Source organism: Dichotomopilus funicola (genome assembly GCF_033296635.1).
Source record: "Dichotomopilus funicola strain CBS 141.50 unplaced genomic scaffold C8A04scaffold_21, whole genome shotgun sequence".
Classification (NCBI taxonomy): Eukaryota; Fungi; Ascomycota; class Sordariomycetes; order Sordariales; family Chaetomiaceae; genus Dichotomopilus; species Dichotomopilus funicola.
In genome coordinates, this window is record NW_026944042.1 from 194,165 (window position 1) to 216,692 (window position 22,528).

General features: G+C 55.1%; 7 protein-coding genes across 7 annotated transcripts; 4 read left to right on the forward strand and 3 right to left on the reverse strand.

Annotated features, from left to right (window-relative positions):
- Positions 1–1,296: 1,296 nt before the first annotated feature.
- C8A04DRAFT_11237 (uncharacterized protein) lies at positions 1,297–3,948 on the forward strand (the record flags this gene model as incomplete). The annotated part of the gene is made up of 4 exons (XM_062776892.1): positions 1,297–1,326; positions 1,711–1,890; positions 1,995–2,187; positions 2,276–3,948. The coding sequence occupies 4 exons, from the start codon at positions 1,297–1,299 to the stop codon at positions 3,946–3,948; spliced, it is 2,076 nt and encodes a 691-aa protein (XP_062638138.1).
- A 1,332-nt stretch (positions 3,949–5,280) lies between these two features.
- C8A04DRAFT_36337 (uncharacterized protein) lies at positions 5,281–7,146 on the reverse strand (the record flags this gene model as incomplete). The annotated part of the gene is made up of 2 exons (XM_062783493.1): positions 5,281–5,310; positions 5,431–7,146. The coding sequence occupies 2 exons, from the start codon at positions 7,144–7,146 to the stop codon at positions 5,281–5,283; spliced, it is 1,746 nt and encodes a 581-aa protein (XP_062638139.1).
- A 608-nt stretch (positions 7,147–7,754) lies between these two features.
- On the forward strand, positions 7,755–8,154 carry C8A04DRAFT_27493 (mitochondrial import inner membrane translocase subunit tim-10; the record flags this gene model as incomplete). Its single annotated transcript, XM_062780308.1, has 2 exons — positions 7,755–7,855; positions 7,956–8,154. 2 exons carry the CDS (start codon positions 7,755–7,757, stop codon positions 8,152–8,154), a joined length of 300 nt encoding a protein of 99 aa, XP_062638140.1.
- A 773-nt stretch (positions 8,155–8,927) lies between these two features.
- C8A04DRAFT_11224 (uncharacterized protein) lies at positions 8,928–11,771 on the reverse strand (the record flags this gene model as incomplete). Its single annotated transcript, XM_062776883.1, has 3 exons — positions 8,928–9,840; positions 9,883–11,478; positions 11,572–11,771. The coding sequence occupies 3 exons, from the start codon at positions 11,769–11,771 to the stop codon at positions 8,928–8,930; spliced, it is 2,709 nt and encodes a 902-aa protein (XP_062638141.1).
- Positions 11,772–12,807: 1,036 nt separating this feature from the next.
- C8A04DRAFT_36340 (CTLH/CRA C-terminal to lish motif domain-containing protein) lies at positions 12,808–14,370 on the forward strand (the record flags this gene model as incomplete). The annotated part of the gene is made up of 3 exons (XM_062783494.1): positions 12,808–12,946; positions 13,056–13,189; positions 13,261–14,370. 3 exons carry the CDS (start codon positions 12,808–12,810, stop codon positions 14,368–14,370), a joined length of 1,383 nt encoding a protein of 460 aa, XP_062638142.1.
- A 2,201-nt stretch (positions 14,371–16,571) lies between these two features.
- C8A04DRAFT_36341 (uncharacterized protein) lies at positions 16,572–17,809 on the reverse strand (the record flags this gene model as incomplete). The annotated part of the gene is made up of 3 exons (XM_062783495.1): positions 16,572–17,063; positions 17,123–17,591; positions 17,676–17,809. 3 exons carry the CDS (start codon positions 17,807–17,809, stop codon positions 16,572–16,574), a joined length of 1,095 nt encoding a protein of 364 aa, XP_062638143.1.
- A 2,677-nt stretch (positions 17,810–20,486) lies between these two features.
- C8A04DRAFT_27497 (uncharacterized protein) lies at positions 20,487–22,436 on the forward strand (the record flags this gene model as incomplete). The annotated part of the gene is made up of 3 exons (XM_062780309.1): positions 20,487–20,548; positions 20,609–20,657; positions 20,712–22,436. The coding sequence occupies 3 exons, from the start codon at positions 20,487–20,489 to the stop codon at positions 22,434–22,436; spliced, it is 1,836 nt and encodes a 611-aa protein (XP_062638144.1).
- Positions 22,437–22,528: the final 92 nt, after the last annotated feature.

Here is a 22,528-nt window from a genome sequence, read left to right on the forward strand (position 1 = left end):
AGTCATCTGTGTTTCCTTGCTTGCGACGAGCCGTCTGGTAAGTTAATTCTTCCAATTTTCTAATTTATCTCCCGAGCTGCCCATTTTCGAGTTCAACCCCCCCAAATCCATCTCTCTAGTTTCCGTCCGTCTCTCCCTCAAAGGTTTATCCAAAGTTGGAAACCAGACACAAATGTTGGAGCACCCCAATTCAAACAACCTACCCCTTGCATTACCTAATCCCAAGCAATGGCACGGCCTTCATTTCCCTTATACACAGAAGGGACGGCTTCTCCCCGCGCGGGCGCACCTTCCCGTCCATCTGCAACTGCTCGGATGAACCAAGAATACTCCATCTGACTCCAAGCCCGGGCCCGAGCCAACGGCACTTACACACTGGGCCTTGAGTGTTTGCTTGCTCTTCCACAACTTTGTTGGTGGCCGCGGGTAGTCTTCAGTTTTCTAAATTGCTAGATATCCCACCGTCGTCTTCAACTACTTCCCTAAAACACAGCATACACCGCATTCTTTCCTCTCGTTTTCTTTCCCTTTTTTCCTTTTTTGGTGGTCTCAGCATGGGTCGTGGGAGAAAGAAGGGGTCGAAGGCCCGAGAGGCCAACAATGACCCAGCTCCCCAAGAGCCACAGAAGTCACAGACAACATATCAGGTCCAAGAGTCGGACCCAGTTCTGAGGCCAAAGTCAAAACGACCGAGGCCTAATAAGAGAGGTTCCACTGAAAAGTCAGAACGTCGACCATCCAGAACCAGGGTCAAGAAACCCGATACAGCTGTCTCTCAATTTGCTGCCTCAAGCGTCTCAGTCATCAAAACAGACAACCGGTACCTACCAAACCAGCTAGCTCCTTCTGGAAACCAGAAAGCGAGAAAGAACTCAAAATTCACCAGCAGAGACACTACTAATCCAGGTTCCACACCACAGAAGCAGCATTGGCCCAAGATGTCGGGCCGTAGGGGTAAGAACAAAGCCTCGGGGCAGGCGTACAACAACAATACGGCCGGCAACCACCAGAACGCCGGAAATAACCAGAATGCTGGCCAAAACAGAAATATCAGCAACAACAAGGTCTCCGGTAGTCAGGCGACAGGCAAGGCTGTCGGAAACATCAACACAAACAGGGCTAGCGGCAGCATTACAGCCAAGCTGGAGCTCCCTGAAGGATACTCTGCACCGGCCGGCCCGGCGAAAAGGCACACTCGCAGACGCGGCAAGCGGTCTGGCTTAAAGGTATGTCCTCCCTTGAAATAAAAACTCTTGGTAACTCGCTCGCCCACTTACAATTTTCTCTTCATAGCAGATGAAGCCCTGGGAGATGAACTCGAAATATGTGAGTGCCAGCCTACCGCTGCCGCGTGTACTGTGTATGAGCCGGCACTAACATTTCATTCAAGCCCGAACCAATGGACAAGGACCATAGTTTCAACTATGACCGCGACGTCTGGCGGTCGATGCCCAACATGGACCTTGAGGACGAATACGTGAAGCAGTTCGCCCGACGCCAGGGATACCGTTTCCGCCGCATGCCCATTGGCATGATTGAAGCATGGAAGGAGAAACTGGCTGGAGGGGACAGCACTCGCTTCCTCCGCGCTATGATAGAATCGACGAAGGCCAACAAGAACACCAAGCCGTTGATTTTTCTCGCAGTATGTCGCCTTCTTAAAGATGTCTAACTCACTCCACAACCATGAGCTGACACATTATCTACTAGTCATCTGGGGTTGAGTCTGCCAATATCCTTGCCAAGAATGACTGGACCGGTGTGGTCAAAGTCCTTAGAGTTGCTGAACTTCGTCGACTTATTGCCAGCCATCTCTATCCTAGCGTGGGCGACCTCACCGCGCTGGCCATGTGCTGCAAACGTGTAGCCGCTCTTATGCGTAAAAACAATGTACGTACAGCTCCGCACTATCCCTCGTCCCTTTTCTTCCTTCCCTCTTCTGCAATTTCTTCATCCCTCGCGCAATAGGAGAAGGTATTAATGTGTCTTCTTAGGATGTCTGGGATCTCTGGCGGCCTATTTCACTCGACCTCGGAGCCCCGTTCAATGCAGCCGCCGAAACGGTTGTTCCAGCAGATGACGCCAAAGCCAAGTTCAAAAGTCCAAATTTGGTCATCGCTTCTATTACACGACCGGCCGAGTCAGAGTGCCCTTATTACGACGAGTTTTTGAACGTCGTTCGACTTTGTGAGCATTTTTTTCTTCCCGTTTCCCATCCCTCGCCTAGTTCGTATATTTCCTTTTTCACGGATATCACTAACTCGGCCATCAATAGACAAGTCCATTCAAGACTCAGGCTCGGTTCTAGAATCCATCGTCATCGACCAAATCCCGTTCTTTGATGTTGGTATCTTCGAGATGATGCTTAACACTATGCCCAATTTGCGGACAATCTCTATCACTCGGTGCCTGTTACTCGACATCACCAAGTTGAAGCCTCTCCTGCAGGCCGTTCATCGCCACCCCCGGGGAATCGAGGCCAAGCCCGAAGCTAGCGCGGCCCCCAATGGCGAATCTTCGAAGGACTGCCCGGCCCAAGCTCCCGAAGAGGAAGAAGACAAGTCCTATATTCAGTTGGATTTCTACCCTTTCTATTTCCATGGGCCACAGTCCAGCGGTCGTCTTGGATCGTTCGGCGTCACCTACAACGAGCCAACCTTCCACACGCCCAAGGCGGTCATCGCTCTGATCATGGACTGCTTGGACTTGGCCAAGCAGGTCGGAATGGACTTGTTGAGCGACAGCTCCTCCTTCTGGAGCTTTGTACGTCGCCTGCCGGGCCCTGACGATCTCTGGGCCCTCAAAGCGCGTGAGGCGCTGATCACCCGCGAGTATCATCTCACCAAGACGTCCAAGCCCGAAGACAAGGTCTGGAACGACTTTGCCGACGACCTCACCTTCGCGGTCAATGGCGACAACCAGGATCACCCCACGCCGCCGTCGCGCATGGCATATTTCATGAAGAACGAATACCGCGTTACCTGGGGGTTTTGGCGAAAGTCCCTAAACTGCGCCAAGTGCCATTCCGCCTACCCGGCCTCACTCTTCCACCTACGCCGCGACGTCTGCTGGGGTTGCAAGATGCGCAAGTTTGTTGATCGAATGGAAGACAGCCATCTCCGACTCTGGCTCGAGTCGTGCATGCAGAAATGGTTGGATGGCGTTGACCCGAGCGAGGCCACCTTGCACCACCTGACCGACTTCATTGACCCGGAGACCGTAGAGGCGGCTATAGCCGAGGTGGGGAAGACTGACGGCGTTTGGACTTATTTCACCAAATACTATCTGAACCAGAACAAGCCTACCCCTGTTGACGACCGCTGGGGATATGTCCAACGGACCTATAGCCCACCGCCCCCTCGGGGTATTCATCCAAAGCGGGCGTCTCTGGCACGTTGGCGTTGGTATCATACCGAGGCTCCCGCGCGGTTTGACTACAGGGAGGGAGGCCCTCAGCGGAGTCATCCGTGCAAGGAGCCCCTGAATTTGGTCGACCCAATGGATCTTGAGGTTGGTCCCGAGGAAAATGAGCACTTCAACAGAAGTTGGGCCTGGACCGAGGACAGTAACGAGGCATATTACCCGTCTTGGGCACCTCAGTACACCGAGAGGTGCGAATCGCTCGATTCGCCTGTGGTTCCCCCGGAGCCAAACAGCGAGGAATTTAAGAAAGCATGCGAGAGGGCGAAACACTCAGGGAGAATTAGCGGGCTTATCAGAGGCGTGGAGCGCCGTGCGCAGCACAGGCAAGACAAAGAGGTCTACCGATGGGAGTTTCCCCGCGTTGAGGACTGCTTGTGGTCCATGGGCACGGTTGACCACAAGCCATTCAACCAGGACAAGCCCATCCTTGACCCGATTCTAGACAAAATGGAGCTGAAGGCCTTGAAAAACCAGCTCACCCTCGTCCTGCCGACTTATACTTTCAAGGCCTCTAACGTCTGGTAGAGCGAGACTGAGTCTCTTATTGCGATATCGCCCGCAATACTCTCCTGCTTAGACTCGAGACACCGGGGATAAATGGAATCTCCTGTCCTCTATACTCTTTTTCCGGCTCTCTTCATCCGGCGCCTTTGCTCCCGGACATGGACTGGCGATATTTGGCTTGCCATTGCGCGGCTACGGGGTCGGTACTCATGCTTCCTTGTCTTTTCTTTTCTTTCTCCTTTCTCTTGTCATTTTCTTCTGGGACTCTCGCCTTCGGTACAGGGCGAATCGGGTCTTATTTGGGCCCAAACTGCGACACAGTTTCCTCTATTCTGCAACCCCTTCTCTTCTCTTACTCCCAAGGGAATCTTTGGGGTCTTGCAAGAAGCGTCTCTGTAACGATAGTACTCCCTCGTCGCTCAGAGGGGGGAAATCCCATGAGACAGACGGAACCGCATGGGTGCCATCCACAAGATCTGCTTTTCTTTCTTTTCAGAGCGCTACGGTCGATAAAAGGCTGGTATGGCGGGCGGCACACATCATGCTATCCCCTTATCCAACCAGCCTTTCCCATTCATCTTTGGGACTTAGGACGACTAACTCCGGCGCAAGGTCTCGACAGGACCAACGGACATTTGGCTTGCGGCATTTAGCAGGCACGCACAACACCGGTGAGAAACCAGGCGGCGTTGGAGGAATTTTCGGAAATCCGGAGTTGGATGGACACAGTTAGTTAGTTCACCTTACTGCTGCTGGTCCAATGAGGAAGGATATGAGGAGATTTGGGGAAATTTGGTGGATAGATTGCGAGACTGATGGACGGATGCGCTGGTTTCTTTGGGCCTCGTCTACGGCGATGGGTCCGTTGGGTGGTTGCGTTGCGTTGCGCTGCTTGTCGTTGCAGGCAGATTGCTGGGCCTCGTTGCCTTCTTTTCCTTGTATTTGTGTTTTGTTCTTAGATTCGGTCAACTCCACTCTCTCTAGCTAGATGGGTGAAATAAAAAACCTTCACGGTGAATTCCATGGTCTCCCCTGGGTGGTGATAACGTGAAGTGTGATCTCGCCGGATATGCTCGCTGGTATGGTAAACTTACTTGAGAGGATTGACTTGATCTTTGAAGGCTAAAATGGCTATCCGCGCACTTGATATTCATGTGAGTTTGAAGCCAACTCCAAAAAGGGTAGAAAACGAAACAATTCAGAAATGCTTGGGTATCTCAAACGCTACTTCGACATAATGTTCATAGACACATAACATAATACACCTATACAGATACTCTGAAGACGAGAGGAGAGTATACATGAAGATACCTAGACTACCAACGAGTGCATCAAGAATACTCGTCAAAAACCTTATTCTCCTTCACCACTACTACCGCCCGGCTGATGAGAAGAAGAAGCAAGCCCGTTCCCTCGAAGTTGCTTCGCCTTCTCCATCCACTCCCTCTTCCGCCGCCTCGCCGCAGCCGCATCTTCCTCACCATGCGCGCCAGCACCCCCAACCGCCGACGACATCCCAACCACATTCTTCAGCGTCCCAAAACTCAGACAGTCCGCGATCCGCTGCGTGCCGGCGAATAGCATTACCAGCCGCTCGATGCCACAGCCCCAGCCGCCTGTGGGGGGCAGGCCACTGGCCAGCGCGTGCACGTAGTCTTCGTCGATTTCGAGGTCGTCTTCCCTTGTCTGCGACGACTCTTCGACTTTGCCCTGTTCATCGTTACTCTGTTCCTCCTCTGTCAAGGGATCTAGCCTCGAGGAAGCGGCGATAGCATCACGTTTCGCACGGGCCTGCTCGACGAACTTGCGGCGCTGCTCAAAGGGGTCGTTTTCTTCTTCGTACATGTTGGCTAGCTCTCGGCCACCAATGAAGAGCTCAGCGCGTGCGGCCACGGCTTGGTTGGTGCGCGGGCAGGTGAAGGATTTGGCTAGCGGGCTCATGCACACTGGGTGGTGGGTAATGAAGAGAGGGGCCTCGGCAGATAGGGGCTCGATGTGCGCTTCTGCGAGCTCATCGAGAAGTTGGGCGAGGGATGGTTCTGGCGGTGGTGGTGGTGGGCTATTGGGATCTTGGTCTGCTGATATGGTCTGTTGTTGTGTTAAGGTGAGGTTGTTGTGCTTGTCGTGCTGTTTGAGGAGAGATATGAGGTCGGCGAGAGCAGTGGGGGACGTGAGGTCGGGAAAGGTGAAGCCGAGGGTGGCCTCGAGAGTGGGGATGAACTCGGCCTGTTGGAAGGGCTGCTCAAAGGTCGCGAGGTCTATGGGCGGAAGTGATTGGAGTTTGGTAGTGATAAGGGACTGGCAGTGTGCAGCCACACCGCGTATAAGATCTTCGGTGAGGGATATGAGGCCCGGGAGGTTAGAATACGCCTGGTAGAACTCGCAGATGGTGAACTCGGGATTATGCGTTCGGTCGATCCCTTCGTTCCGGAACGCTGGGCCGAGTTCGAAGACACGGTCGACCCCCCCGATCACGAGACGCTTGAGCCAAAGCTCCGGGGCGATCCGTAAGGAGATATCCCGGTGAGAAACAGCGTTGCTAGAGACCGTGAATGGGCGAGCGGTGGCCCCATTGGCGTCTCCTGCTAGGATGGGCGTTTGAACCTCGAGGAAATCTCGCCCATGGAAGAAATCGCGCATGTACCTGATGAGGTGGGATCGCAGACGCAAGGTGTCTGTTGTCCGGCAGTTAACCAGCATATCAACGTGTCGATTCTGGATACGGGTCTCCTCATCGATCAGCGTTTCGGGCAACGGGACAGCACAAGGGGTCAACAGCTCGGGGAGACGAGTCGCTTGAATGGTAAGCTCGCCAGATTTTGTCCGTGTAGCCCTCCCGGTAATAGATATTGTGTCATTCCTCTTAAGTTCTTTAGCAAGCCACGTCAAGCGGTCGGGCGTGGTCCCATCGGCTAGCTTTGCAAGGTTGCACATGCCCTGCACACGCTGGAACTCGGCGGTCATGTCGAGAAACAGTAGCTTCGAACCGACACGGCGCTGTGAGCCGACGCGGCCGTGCAGGACAATCTCCTCCTCCGCCACAGCACCCTTTTCGATCCCAGCATACTTCTCGAGAAACTCTGGGATGCGCAGGGGCGGCGGCCCGCTCAAGCGGGGGTACTTGAAGGCATGGTAGAAGCGCAGGTAGGCCGGGTTCGGCGGACCAGCGGGCTTCCAAGTGTACGGGCGCAGGAATTGGAGACCCGGGGCTGGCGGCATTGATCTTCTTGAGAAGGGGGTGTATGTTAGCACATGCTGTGAGCTGAGCGCGGGGCAGCAGTTAAAAGCGAAAAACAAAATGACCAAGTCAGAAAATAGGCATTGTGATCATGCGCGCGCAAGCGCGTCAGTCGCAACGGTTCTTTGATACGCAATCATCATGCAGGTTATGTAAGAAAGAAGAAAAATATACAGAAAATCACAATTACTTACATCGAGCCAGTAGTCCTCAACTCAGAGAGTGAGTTGTTGTCCGTCCAAGGCCGGTCTAAAAATGGGCAAGTGATGTGCCGGGAGTTGTGAGCTTGAGCTTGAACTTTTTTTACAGGGATCCAATTAACCCCACTTATCTTACTCCGGGGAGCCAATTAGCGTCGCAAAATGGCAAGCACCACACGTGCCGAGAATTTCCCGCTGCGGTCTTGGTTCAGGATTGTATTTCAAGGACTACACTAAGAGACTGATACCAAAACGGTGGAATCTACACTACATCCTGCCTACATTAACCACCACGAACAATAATAGCCCGGCCCGCGGACACAACGCCCTCGACCTCGATCTCAATACACACCACCGTACCACAATCCCCCCTCCCAACCGTTACCAAAATGTCTTCCTTATTCGGTCTTGGGCGTCCTCAGCCTTCCTCAGCAGAGAAGATTGCCGCCGTTGAGAACGAGCTCAAGGTGATGGCCCTGATGCACACTCGGTATGTCCCCCCTTACCCCAAATACCCCTCTCTTCGTACACTTAGAGAACCAAGGAAAAAAAATACTAACCCCGCCTTCCCTCCCCTCTCCCTAAAACAGGATGCTCAAGATCTGCTCCGCCAAGTGTCTCGACAAGACGTACCGCGAGGGCGAGTTGGCCAAGGGCGAATCGGTGTGCCTGGACCGGTGTGCTGCCAAGTTCTTTGAGGCACATACTACTGTCTCGGAGCAGCTGCAGAAACAAGGGGAAGCGGCTCAGCGTGCGGCTGGTGGCGGTGGTGGTGGGTTTGGGTTTTAAGAACATAGAGGAGATTGGGGAGGGGTATGGTGGATTGGAGAGGGGTATGTGAGTTGAGGAAAAAAAGAAGAGAAGGTTAAGGAGACGAATGTTGAAGGAATGCCCTGCCCGGCGTTCTGGGCAACAGGACTGGGCTGCTATTCCGGGGCCGGTGGAGGCTTGATGATGCCCATCGACTTGGGGCCATGAACAAAAAGAGAAAACGACAATATTTAATGACGGAAAGGGCAAGCTCAGCCCAATGTGTGTATGTGTGTGTATAGATACGGGTTGGGGTTTTTACGAGAGGATGGGACAAGGCAGTGTGCTTGGCAATGTCATTCTTAGACAGGAGGTTATGGTAGGCTCAGTCATTGGCTTGGACTACGTGTTGCATGTACAATAGAACCGACTGGGCAAGGGCAAGGACCAACGCTCTTAGACTCCTGGCACGGCCATGGATGGACAGGTATGGATTGCATAAATCATGGCATTTCTCCCCTCCGTTGATATGCTACATAATGTGACAAATAGACACCCTTGCTTGCTAACCTAAAACTGAGAAAGTCGCCTCGTGATGATGCTGATGCTCCTGGGGAAAAGAAGAAAAAACCAAAAGAGAGAGAGGGGTAGAGCCAAATGTCTCCAGCACCGCACTATAATGCAATCCTCTGTATGTACCCAGATGCGCCCAACACCGGCCCCGAAATCAAACCCCGCTGAGAGTATCCATAGGTAGCAAAGGTACCCAGCCCAACCAAACGAAACGGAAACCCTTCAACATTCCTTTCTAGTTATTTCGCAGGCCCCAACGTCGCTTGTGCAGCCCCCCTCGTAATATTCGGACCGGTCCCGATCCCGGTCAGGGTCCTCACAAACCAATGCAACCAGCTTTCCGTCTCCAGCACCTCTCTTAACTCCTCCGCCCTTTGCTCGACGTCTTCAACCTGGGCCTCGAATTGAGCAACGCCATCCTCAACCTCGTTGACCCGCGATACAAGCGCGCCGATTTCGTACTCCAACTTGGCTGCTAACATCTCAATGTCCTTGACCGCCTCGGCGAGACGCCCCCGCTCTTCGCTGACAAGTTCGCCGGTGCTGTGTCGGGCGCGCTGGTATGCTTCCTCTACTGCGTCGTGGAGCGCGTTAAGTTCGTGTTGCTGGGAATCGAGGGTTTGGTCCAGGGCTGTGACGGCGGATAGTTTGTTGGTGACCCATGGCGCAAGGCCGGCTTGGACCCGCTGGAGCTGGGCGCAGAGGGCATAGGACAACTCGGCCTGCGAGCGTAAACTCGCCAAGTCGTTACCCGCTGTGGAGTTGTCTAGCGTGACGAGATCTTCCCAAAATAGCACTGCCTCCTCGGCCGCACTGAAGGAGAGACGTTGGGGATATCGGGCTTCGTTCGGGGGTAGGTAGAAGGTAGCGGTGCAGTCTGTGCTGTGGCGGCGCTGGAGAGATAGGAGAGGCCCATCTGAACTTCTCTCGATGGCGAGCACGGGGCCTTGGAGATCGCCCTCCGCCACGACAGAGCCCGGCGCAGAGACGTTGATGCTGCGCACCTCCTTGCCCATATGGGCGAGCGCGAGGTCCAACTTCTCTTTCGGCTCGAGTGATTTGAAGGGCTCCTGGAGAGCACCGGCCCCATTCTTCGGCCCCGGCCGCAGACCGGTCTCGTTCTCGTTTGAATTCCTATCCCTGCTCACGTTCCTGTTCCCATTAGCAGCCGAAGTCGAGACGACGGACCCGGACTCGGTCCCTTCGCTGTCTCGTATGGCGGCCAAGTACTCTTCTGGCTTGACTTTCCATGTGAATGCCTTGCCAAGCGGGGCAGGGGCCGTCATGACGCCCGATAATGGTTGACCCGCAGGCCCGACACTGGGGCTCGAATACGCACTGATGGCGGTGTCTGGAGTCTCATCTTTGGATGGCCGGCTGACATGTCCTCGCAGGCCACCCCCCACCGCGTCTCTGATGCGCCCCAGCCCCGAGCGAGCGTCATTGACCTTTCCCGCAACGCTCTTAAATACCGTCTTCCGCAGAGCGTCTCGATCGCTCCCTGGTGTCTCGGCTGTGAGGGGCAGCGAATTCGTGGGCTGTGGCGGCTGGTAGGCGGCAAGCGAGTCCTGCTTTCTTGGTTCGAGCTCATCATCCAGTGGCGCTGAATGAGTTCTTCTGCCCACAAGCTGGGGGCCCAGTTCGTCTTTTAGTTCCCTCCCAAGAGCGGATAATGCATGTTCATGTTCGTGCCCGTGGTCTTGGGCGGTTCTCCTTGGTTTTCCATACCACAGCCACTTGGGGCGTTCGCCCGATACCAGGCTGATTACCTTAGTTAGATCCAGGGTCTCGACGTCTCCTATGTTGGCCTTATCGCGGCCGCCCACCATTCCTATCACTAGCTCGCCGCGCTTGCCACCGATTTCGGCCACAGTAGACTTGACGGCCTTTTGCACGCCCCACCCGCCATCTCCCGCAGCTGCTTTCGCCGTTACGCTATGCAGTTTGAACATGGTCTGCCGGTCAAGTCGACGGGTCTTATTTAGTCTCATGGACTTTTGGAAGGTGCCGATGCCCTTTACTGAGCTTTCGATATCGAACACGTCTTTGGACACCGGAGCACCCCAGTAGCTCAGTCGATTCCTCGACCCCATGATGGTGCCGAGTAGAGCGGCGACCGTGGTGGGGCCTAAAATTCCGTCCGTCGGCTCGATGTTGAAGTACTCGGAGCCGATCTCGGTCCACCAGTCGTTGACGGCCTTCTCTGTGACGTCACATAAAAGGCCGTCGATGTATTCTTGATCGAGCAAGCCAAAGAGAAACAGGGCGGTTTGGCACAGCTTGACCAGCTCAATGACAGCCTGGACGAATGGTATCCTGTCGCTAGTCTTGTACACCTGCATGAACTTGGCCTGCGTTGCCGAAGTGGGTTCGGTGAGAGTGAGACCGGACCGCCCCGAGCACCCTAGCCGTTTCAGGTTTTCGTTGACGATAAATTCCTGGCGATGTTTCCGTATGTCGCCGTCTGGTACGGGAATGACAGTCAAGGCTGAGGGAAAGCTGCTAAGGTTTGTGACCATGAGCTCTCCAACCTCAGTCTCTTTTGGCCGGGCATGATATTGATAGAGGGCCTTGAAGTAGACTCTCAACCTTGGCGACCAGGACTTGTCGTCTGCGGGCAGCTCCAACACGCCCACCACCACTGAGTGTCGCAAGTCGCCGGTGTAAGTCGCAATGACGAGGGTGGGCGACTGGCGCGAGCACGCCCATTGCTCGACCAAGTAGAGTTCGTAACCGGGGAGGACATGTCTTCGTTCGACCACGGTTACCGAGGGATCGCCTTCGAGGAACCTGTGGTAGGCGGTTGTTGGTTAGCGGGTGTCCAGTTGTAGCTAAGGGTTGTCATGGGTAGAATGGGGGCAGAAGGGGAAAAAAGGAGCCCACTTGAAAGCGACAGGGTCCGGGAGGACGACACGGCGCCGGCCGAGGCCCGGACGGACGGTGGGAGCGCTGTCCATGGTAGCGCGATCGGGTGTTTCTCGCGCTCCAAGCGTGGCATTCCTCCGGTAGGAAGCGGTGCGGGCCAGTGTCAGTTCCTCCTCCCGATGCACCCTCGCATCGACGCCTGAGAAGCGGAGGGCCATGGTCTTGGTCTTAAAGGAGAGGCAGCGACAACAACGACGTCAACGGGCTCCAGGGCAGAGCGGGACCCAGTAACGGCGGCCTCACTTCTGGGGGTTGCATCCATGTCAACGACAGGGACTAAGGCTCTGAGGGCGAAACAAAGCGCCCCGGACCCATCGTGGGCCCGCCTTTGGGGGCGGTGAAGGTACTTTGATTTGGCGTATTCGTAGTGTGAGGAAGCGAGACGTTGAATCCCGCAAATTGCCGCTCGAGGCTGTCACAGATCCCAAGGTTGGTGTTGGAAATGGAGGGGGAAGGAGTTGACCGAGAAGGAGGCTGTCGGAACTCCGACAGCGGACATGTGATGCAATAGGTCTCAGCTCAGAAGGACGTCCTTGGTGGGATGGATGAATGGATGGATTCCTTCCTTTTGGCTGCTGGCGCTCTGCACGGAATGAATGGGTGCTAAAATACAGTCTCGATTGCGCGGTGTTCAGTAATTCACACAGTCCTCATCGGCCCACAGCCCCACCCAATTTCCCCACCCTGCCGCATTCATCGCACAGGTCACAGGAGGTCGCGGCCCTGCTGCGGGAATGCGGGTGGCCCGGGGCGGAGCAGCCCAGGTGCGGAAGCTTTGATGTTGCACAGCGGGGGATGTCACCTGCCTGGCGGGCCCTGAATGGTCTGGACGGCGACTGCCATTCCAGCGACACCGAGACTCCAGGGTGGGCAGCGCCGGGCCCAGATCGCCCACAGGCCCCGAAACCGACACAAAGTCCCATTGGGCAGTCCATCACTCCATCAACTGGGTTCTTTCAACGACGTCAGTCCGGCCAGACCGTTTTCTCGTCCCTACTTCCCCTCTGACGGGACCCCTCCTCACTCGACAACACATACGGCACAAATTTACACACACGAACCTGTCCGCCAGCCTAGAAAACATTCGAGTAGGACGATGCAGGGCGCTCCCGGCCCGATACCACCAACGCTTCCGCCCCTCACTTTATAGCATTCTTGCACCTTGCCTGCCCCCCGAGTCCTGGATTTGCGGCAATGGAGGCCAAACAGAAGCTGGAAACGCTCCTAAGCGAGCTAGAGAAGGTGAACAGTCTACCGAGGCTGTCATCGGCAGTTCAAGATGTAGATCAGGTCATCCAGCTTCTCAGCGAAGCTCGGGAACAGATCGCCGGAGGTCAGTTGGGTTTGTTTTTGTGTCTTGGAGAGTCTCGCTTGCTCTCGCCGAGAAACGGGGAAGATGCATAGTAGCATTGGTGCAAAAGCCGTGTTAACATTGTCCGTAGCAATGGATCCGCACACCGCGAGCATGACTATGACGAGACTCCAGAATCCCATCAAGTTCGCCTTCGGAAAGGTCAACGACGATTTGAAGGCCGCATCGTCGGCACACAAGAAGCTAGGCAGGTCGTTGGACAAGGTATGTGTGTTGTCGGGTGCTTGCATGACCGTCGGTCGGTCTGTCGTATCTAACACTGCGTTCTCCCACAGCATTTCCCCCTCAAGGAACTCCCCACCGATAACGCCTGTATGGACGACCACCTCCCACTCATCAACCGCGCGATCGCCATGCATTTACTGCGGGAAGGCCAGTTTTCTGTTGCCGCGACGTTTATAAACGAAGTTCAAACCAAAAACCCGGCAGCTCCCGCGGCGGCGGTGACGAGTGGCCCCACCTATGATGAACCCATGGACGAAGATGAAGACGAGGACGAGGACGAGGATGATTACAACGTCGACGAAGAGGACGATGAGAACGAAGACCACATCGAAGCCGACCCGCCGCCGGCGAACCAAAACAACGAGGATGATGAGTACGACCTAAACTCACTCCACTCTCAAGAACTCCAGGACAAGTTCGCCGAGATGTACAACATTTTGCAGCAGCTGAAAGCCCACAATCTGCTGCCTGCTATCGAGTGGGCACGCTCCAACTCGGCCGAATTGGAAGCCCGTGGCAGCAATCTAGAATTTGAGTTGTCCAAGCTCCAATACGTTTGGCTGTTTATGGGCCCAGGAGTCGACGGCCTTCCCAACGACGCCCAGAGCGGCCGCTTCGGTGCGCTTGCCTACGCCCGCCAGAACTTTGGCCGCTTTCGGACTCGCCACCTGCGCGAGATTCAGGAGCTCGCGTCGGCCATGGTCTTTGCGCCAAACCTAGCCGAGTCCCCTTACCACCTGACTTTTTCTGCTGTTTCCGCCACCTTCGCCGACGTTGCCGCCTCCTTCACCCGCGAGTTCTGCAGCCTGCTCGGCCTGTCTGCCGAGTCTCCCCTTTACCTCGCCGTCACAGCGGGTGCTCTCGCCCTACCGCGTCTCATGAAGTACATGCTCGCCACCCGTTCCAAAGGGACGGAGTGGACAACAACCTCGGAACTCCCCTTTGAAACGCCGCTACCGGAGAGCATGCTTTTCCATAGCATCTTTGTCTGTCCCGTCTCCAAGGAACAGACCACCGAGGATAACCCCCCCATGGTGATCCCCTGCGGCCACATGCTGGCACGTGAGACACTGCAGAAACTGTGCAAGGGTAACCGTTTCAAATGTCCCTACTGCCCAAGCGAGGGTTTGATGAAGGATGCCCGGAGGGTTGTCCTGTAGGGTAACATCGACTTCACGGGGTCCGAAGCGAGCAAGGCCGACAACTCAGAGGAACCTAGTGGGAGAGATACCGGAAACGGTGGCGGCGGTGGCGGCGATGGCAGTGGTAACAGCAGTGACAGCGATGGCGGCGATGACAGAGGTAACGGCGGTGGTAATCTTTGGGCCCTGAGCAACGGCGACGACGATGATAGCGCCCTCGAGGCTGAGCTCGATCGCCTCATGGGGCTGACTGAGAGCGACCACAGCCGTCTAGCCCCCTTCCTGCTCCTGACGGAGTTCCAAGTGAGCGAAATGGACGGGAGCACGGACACAAACCCGGCCGCAATATTCGAGGCCAACCGGCGTCCATTCGCCTCGACAAGCGACCCCGTCCCTCCTCGCGGCCGTAGACACGCGCTAACCGACCCGCTCCCGATGAGTGACCCTCACCTCCCCGACCCAGCGGCCCTGCGGGGCGTCTTCCACGGTGCAGGGAACTCGTAGGACGCCTTCTTTGCTTACCAGCGCGCAAGGGAACCGTTTCTTCGGCGCGCCAGCCATGGAGCGGGCTCGTCCCCCTCCAGCTGGCAAACCCTTGAAGTGATGAGTGTGCTCGAGGCCCGGGCGGCGGGGATCTTGCGGGAGGTGGAAGTATGGGGACGGGGACAGGGACGGGGGGCAGAAACTGTACACAGCACGTGGGAGCCATATTACAACACCTTTCCTCGTCATACCGGCCCCGCATATCAACCCAACGGCGATATTACCCAGCATAGTCAGGTCGATGGTGAAGGGGCTGAACTGGAGCATGTGGAGGACGCGGCTTCCGACCCCCCTCCCTTCCTATTCTCGTTATCCTCCTTCTCCTCCGATGGGGGCACGCCAAACGGGGACAGCGACAGGGAGACCCAAAGCCCGGTTCAAGACCGGGGAGTGGACTCCAGTCTGGAATTATGGTTGAATGTGGGGTCTATCATGAACCCGGTGTGAATGAGAAGTATAAAACAGTGAGACATAAAGAACAGATTGGTTTCGCCCGGCTTGGTTCACTTTACCATAACTTTATATCAGGGTGGTTTCCCTTTTCCTTGGCGCTTTTGGTATTTGCTGCGGGAATGGGGGCTTGTTGGCTTTGGGCAAGGCGGTGATTTATGTTTTTCTTTTTGGAGTTCAGGTCAAGAAGAGCCCTGGTTTATTGGTTCGGTGACACATTGGTTTGGAACAATTCATGAACTGTATCGGTATCGGGAATGCGCAGTGGAACGAACGCTGTGGTGTAAATCTTTCTTAGTTTTGGTATTAGCAGGCACTCGTTCTTCGTTACCTTAGGTCTTGCTATGAGTGAGGTGTATTGAGTGTGTGTAATTATTGAGTCTACGGGGACTAGAGGGCGTTACCCATTCCCAGGGTTCATTAGAGTCAAGAGAGGTGGACAAATAGAAAACGTATGGCATTCTGTCTCCAGGTTCCCGACCCCCCTAACAAACCCATATGGACATACACCTATCTAGCCCCATCCATCCCACCCAAAAGCTCAAAACGACCAAACTAGGAAGCTGAACCAGACAAAGCCAAACCGGATCAACTACTTACTCAACCCTTGTTAGCGGAATACATAGTAAGCCAAGAAAAAATGGACAAAGGAAGATGGAGAGGAAATGAAGAAAATAATCCAAGTTTGCAAACGCCGTTCCCCAGCACCTCCCATTTCCCCTGACTCTAAATCAAGTTGCAGCCTAACCCATGCTGTTCTAGACGATTCTCTCCCCCGTTCCAGGAAAAAGAACAAAAGAATGCAATGGGCCGTGGTGAAAGTACCATAACAAGGGACGTAGGCCAAAAAAATTAAAACGAAGCATACAAACAAAACGGTGTTCAATGGAAGGCGCAATGTATCTGCCGGCATCCATTGTTTGTCGGCCGCGAAGGGCCTGGATGGCAACGTATGAAATGAGATGCAATGGGACAAAAATAGACCCAAAAAAAATAAACCGATATGAAAATCCCTTTGCTCAGTTCCTATGTCTCCTTGATCTTTCCTCTGACTTTGGTATCGCAATTGCTTCAGACTCCGGGGTCGTAAATTTCGTTATATTTCGCCAGCGAGAAAATGCCCGCGGTCCTTTCCCCTGATTCGGGTGGCTTCCATTTTATTATTAAACCCTCCCGTATTTTCCCTCCCTTATAATACCACCACCCAGCTAAACAGCCCTCTATATTTAGTCGATGGTCATGCGGCTTGGTAGAGACGGCTTCTGGTCGTTCAGCTGGTACGAGTTGGCGTCCTCCTTTTCCGGATCCGGACCCGTGGGCTTGAGGATGTGAGCTTTGAGCCCGTTGCCAAAGTTATTCATACAGATGAATGCATTGGTGATGGTCAGAATGATGAGCACGATGGTGAGAACCGCGAACGCAGTAAGGGACCGGCGGACAGCGTCGTAGCCCCGGCTGTAGCCAGGCTGGTAGATGCGGACGAGCTTGAAGAAGAAGTAGGCGAGGCCGCCAAAGTAGAGTAGGATGACGAAGCACACACCGATGCGGTTTTCGTGGCGGGTAAAGAAGGCAGCGCACAGCAGAATCGCAATGGTGATGGGAATGGCGGCGATGTGGAGGCCGAGTTCAACCTCGTTGAGGCCGTTGACGATGACGAGGAACTGTACAGTGAACCCGAGGAAGAAGAAGAAATCGAACTTGAGAAGCGCGATGTAAATCTAAGCATTCCCCTTGTTAGTAACGATCGAACGGTGACGAGTTTTGATTGTCACCTTACCTGGTAGTGCAGGAACCGCTTCTTCATCCGGTAGTCGGCACCAATCTGCTTCAGAATATCCCAGGCGAACTCCCGGTATAGCTGGTAGGCGATAACGCCCATGAGGATGGTGATTACGCCATTCACGGCCGGGACGGCAATCAGGAAGGGTTTGCACAGCTCCCACACATTCCGGTCATCCTCATCTGGCTTCAGAGCGCCAGCACCGAGCAGCCGGGCGATGGAGTTGTTGATCTGATCGATTTGGAGGATGGCGTAAACGAAAATGGCCAGGTTCGCGACGCAGAGGCCGATGATTTGAATGGTGTTCTTGAGTCGCAGGGCGTCCCACGTGAGCAGCAGGATGTAAAGGAAACCGAAAATGAAAAGGGTCAAAAACGTCGGGATCGTGCGGTACTGCGATTTGAGGGCGTCGTTGATGTCGGCATCTTGCAATAAAAGACTGAACTGGAATCTCCCGAATACGTATCTGTGCACAAATTAGATTCCAGCGTCGTGAGGGGGTCGCGCAAGGAGGAGTCAGCAGTCGAGGAGGGGAATGCAATCAACGTACGACTCAAATGCTACGCAGATGAGAGCCTGCAACCCGACGACGAGGAAAAAGAGTTTTGCCCATTTTGAGGCAAGGAACTCTGATGAAAAGAGGCTTGGTTTGCGTGCCGCGCCGGGCGTGACAGCGGTAGCCATCATGGGGGTGTGGTCCCGGTAGTGCGGGCTCGAGTAGGCTCCGTCGAAGCTAGAAATGGGCTGGGAGCCGGCCAGGTACGACCGGCGAACTTCTCGTTGCGAATCCAGGACGGGCAGTTGTTGGGAGCGAGGTATAACCGACCACTCCCTTTCGATTTCCGCCTCGTTTTGCGCTCCTTTCGTCGTTGCCGACCGTCTGCCGGTCGTTGTTGGTCGTCGCAGTCGCGATAGTGTTGGTGGCTGAAAGGAGGCTGTCTAGTTGGTGTTGGATGTGGAGAGGGGAAGAACGAAAACCGTCGGGAACTGGCGGCAAGTGAGTGGCAGTAGGGGCAGCCGCTGCGACAAACTCCTCTCCAGAGACTGGTCGTTGGAACACGCTCGTTGGGGCGCGCGCTTCTTTACCGAATGTCGATCGGACTTGTTACAACGAGTAGAGACGGGTTCGACAGGTGCTGTTGCGTCAAAGGGGTTGGATGGTGAGTGAATTTAGCGGATCGGAGAGCAGGCTGAAACACGCCGAGAAGCTGCGATGTTCGAGCCTCACCAGGACTGGCTTTCGGACACGCTCTGTTGCAACTTGCAATTTGTGGAGTCTAACGGCCAAGCGTTGCAGTAAAACCGCTCGGAAGCGGCAGATTCGGCTTGTGAGTCCGGAGGAAGTTGGAGGTGGAATCGGTAAATACGAGAAACAGAAAAAACAAAACGAATGAACGTAGTTTGGCGATTGCTCGGTTCCCGAAGGATTTGCGAATTGATAAATGATCAGACGACGAAGGGTCAAGAAAAAGAAGAGGGAGCCCAGCACAAATGGGCATCTGCAATGGATGAGAGAGTGGATGTTGCAGAAGGACAAACTTGCCCAGTGAGGAAAGCACGACCGGGGTGCCAAACAGGGGCTAGTTTCTCCCCATCTCTCAGCCCTCCCCCAGCCAAAGCCAAGCTTCAAAACGCTTCGAGGCTGTGCAAGACTGCGCAGCCCATAGACCTTGGTTCGAGACTCGCGGTTGACGTCAATTCTTTGTGTTAGCTAATTAGTAGTTACACAGTGATCAAGACACAATGATTCCCCATGGGCTCACGATTCTGCCATAACTTTTCTCGAACCCGTTTCGTGGCCGGGCCGTGTCTTTCGTTTCTTGCATGATGAGCCGTAAGCTCTTGTCCTGTCAATTTTACTCGTCGGGGGTGTTGGGGACACCCAAAAGGCAAAAGCACTGTACTGTCTCCACAGGGCCGTTTCTGGAATGCAAACGTTTCCCAGCCCTGGGCAATGAGTTCAAGAACCCGGAAAGGCCGTCAACAAAGCCATAGAAGGATGCCGTTCCTTACGCAGTAACTAACGAATTGTCTCTCGTGCATGGCGCTGAACAACACAGCCAACTCAACAACAGGACGTCCGGCTGGCAGATGCACGCTTAATGCCCGAGCTGCTTTTCCTCTCTCATGTTTTACCACGCCTTCACATCGGGACTCGCATTCCGCCTTCCCAGCCCGGCCCCACACGGGCGGACTGCCTTGTCGGCACAGGGAAGCCCAGACATCTGGAAGGCTTTTGTGGTTGGTTCCATGGGTTGATTGCTCATACAAATGACCTTCGGACGAACCGAACGGGTCTTCACGCTCCCGTTGACCGCATTCATTCCGGGATGGAGAGCAAGACAGCTTTCCGCCGAGAGCTTCCTTTAACCCTCTCTCCTATTAATCTGCCTCTTCATAGGTCCCAAAAGCCGGGCGACGATGTTCCCATCTTTGCCGAATGCCAGCCCCTCCCCCGGGTTCACAGCGGGTTGGATGGACCCTGGATAATACGGGCTTGGGCCGGGCTAGGCATGTGGGCCGGATCCTCGCCGTAGGGCTTCAGGCAAACTGCATATATGCTTGGCCGCATTGTGGGATGTTTTCCTTGACTCGGACTTTCTTTCCTTGAGTGAGATGACGCCAGAGGTGCAGTGGTGCAGAGGCACAGGATTGATCTACTTGCTGTGTTGTCCTCTTGCGGTCAAATAGGAGTCTGCAATCGCCTAGTTTTTCCTGTGCAAATTGTTTCTCGTTTGTTCCGCCTTGAGGAACGATCGGAGGGGTCCCATTTCGAAGCTGGCGGGGTTTGTCTCGACACTGGCAAGACTGGCACTGACTGGACAAGCTGCCGCAGGCGAAAGCGGATCATCGCTGACGGCCGTCCTGCAGCGTGCGAGCTAAGTTAGCGGTCGATCGTTTGCTATTCTCGGCCGCAGGTTGCTTTGAGCAAGCAAACGCGGCTTCATTTGCCCAAGACAAGCTTTTACGAACATGTTAGCGTACACACTTGAAGAAATTTTAAAGGAGGCAATATGGAGATTCGATAAGAAGAACTCGGCCAGAGCGTCCAAACTGTCATACACTAGACACATGACTACACTAGATGTAGATTGCCTAGGGAGTTTTGGCGGTGCGAGGGAGAATATGGAATCGGTCATGATGGGTTAGCGGATCGGGAATTTAGTGGGGCTATAACGTTAGAGGCTCAAAACGGCGGCCCAGTGTAACAGCACCACAGCGGACCGCGCAAGGCCCTCGGCTGGGCCCTGACGCGGTTTTGCAGCCGACCACACGCGCCAAAGCTCCTCCAAATCGCATCCACCCCCACCAACATCACCATCACCGACACTAGCGTTTATCACCACCCAATATAGTCGAAATGGAGACAGAAAGTGCCGATGATATTTTGAGAAAGGCCGCATTAGATGGGTCAATGGACTAGTGAGCGCGATCCAGCCCGCGTGACCAAAGACATGACAGACTGACCCTCCTTGGCCTCAGTTCGACCTGGCCCGATTTACTCCCCGTTATTCTAGCGCGCATCGAGAAGGTAAGGATTGGTCGCTGGAACATATACGGATGTACTATCGGCTAACGAATTCAGACTGCGCACACCGAGTTCTCCATCCCCAACCTCAGTGGCTTCTCGCAGCCCGCAAGACCCGCCTCCCCCCGCTTTCTCGCCCCTCTCCCTTCGTCGGACCCTTTCGAAGCTCCAGAACAGACAGAGATATCCTCATCCCAAGGTACAAACAAGGAAAATGCCGACCCATCATCCCCCTCTGCCGTTGCTAGAAACACGGGCGTCAACACGCGAGGAACCGAAGATGCTCCCGCAACACAATCAAACACTACCGGTCTCCCGAAGCCCATTGCCGATATTCTCGACGAAATATTATCCGTCCTCCGCACAGACTTCACCCAATACCCGCCACACACCATACAGCGACTCTCCGAATTGGTTCTGCACCCCAAACAACACTATCGCCACCTCGTGCCTTATCTCCACGCGCTCGATCGTGTGGTGCACGTAACGAGCGGCGCAAATATCTACCCTCTCCCGCCGGCCCTTCCCGACGTGGGCGCCATGTCCCTCCTGGCTAATGGCGTTGGTAACGGCGGCCCATCAGGTCTGTCCATCGACATAGCGGCAGCTAACAACGTCGGGTCGGACGAAGCCCTAGGCGGTGCCCTGTTGACGCCAATCCCCTGGCTGAGTGGCAGGACGAACGGCGGGGGAAGCGACGACGGCAGCGAGACGGGTGGCTCATCCCCACTATCATCGAGTGGCGACAATAGCCAATCGTTACACCAGCAGCAACAACAGCAACAACGGCAAAGCTCCCACATTGAGGGCCGAGTGCGGACCGAGAGCACAGAGACGATCGAGGGGCCGAACGGTATGGGTAGCATCGAGACCGTTTCCGTCTCGGTCAATGGCATCCCGTCTACCGGCGCCACCGGTATGGCCCTGCTTACCCAGCGAAGCGTGACCCAGGGAGAGTTACTACGTCAAGAACAGCGTGCTGGTCTCGTCCCACTTAACCAAATCAACAGACAACAGCAGCAGCAACTGCACCAACAGCAACTACAAGCGCAAGCACAGGCTCAAGCCCAAACCTCGGCACAAAACGACCCTGGCGATCACACCACAACCGGGGCAACAACAGCAGAGGAAGAAGACACTACGATGACCGAGGGCGGCGAGCTGGACGAGGCCGCAGAGGAAACTCCCCATGCCCGCGGACCGGGGGAAATCGGTATGGCCGACACGGGCCCGCAAAGCGCCGCTACCGCAAACTTCATCGCTGGTACTGGCGGTAGTCCCATGGTTGTACAGGGAATTGACGTGGAAGCCGCTGTCGGGCGAAGCCCTGCGCAGCAACAATCAGAACAGGAAGAAACAGCCGCAGGACAACCGGCACAAGAGGGAGCCGGCAGTAGCAGTACCACAACCGAAGGCGGCCCCGCCGATCTCGTCGCGCAAAGTCCTAAGCGCGAGGCCGGCGATGCGCTTGAACCGGAATCTCCAGTGAAACGGAGGCGGGAGGGAGCCGACGGTGACGGCAGCGGTACTGGTAGTGATGGTGATGAAAAGCCCGACCCTGACTCTGGCTCGCCTCAGAAAGTTGACGCGGAAGGGGACGTGGTCCTTTCTGATGCTGCGGCTAGCGAGGAGACGAGTGCTGCTGATCCCGCGCCTGCTCAGGAAGGTGAACCGAAGGACGGGGCTGAGGGGGAGCGTGATGGGGTTAAGGATGCGAAAGAGGGTGAGAGTAAAGCGAGCAAAGATGGGGATGAGTCTAGTACCTTGGGTTCCGGGACCTAAGCCGGCCCGCGAGGCCGAGAGAAGGGGGATGGTTTGCAGTTCATCGTACTGTTGTATTCTTGTCCAGCGCTTGCCTGTTGATTTTACCCTGT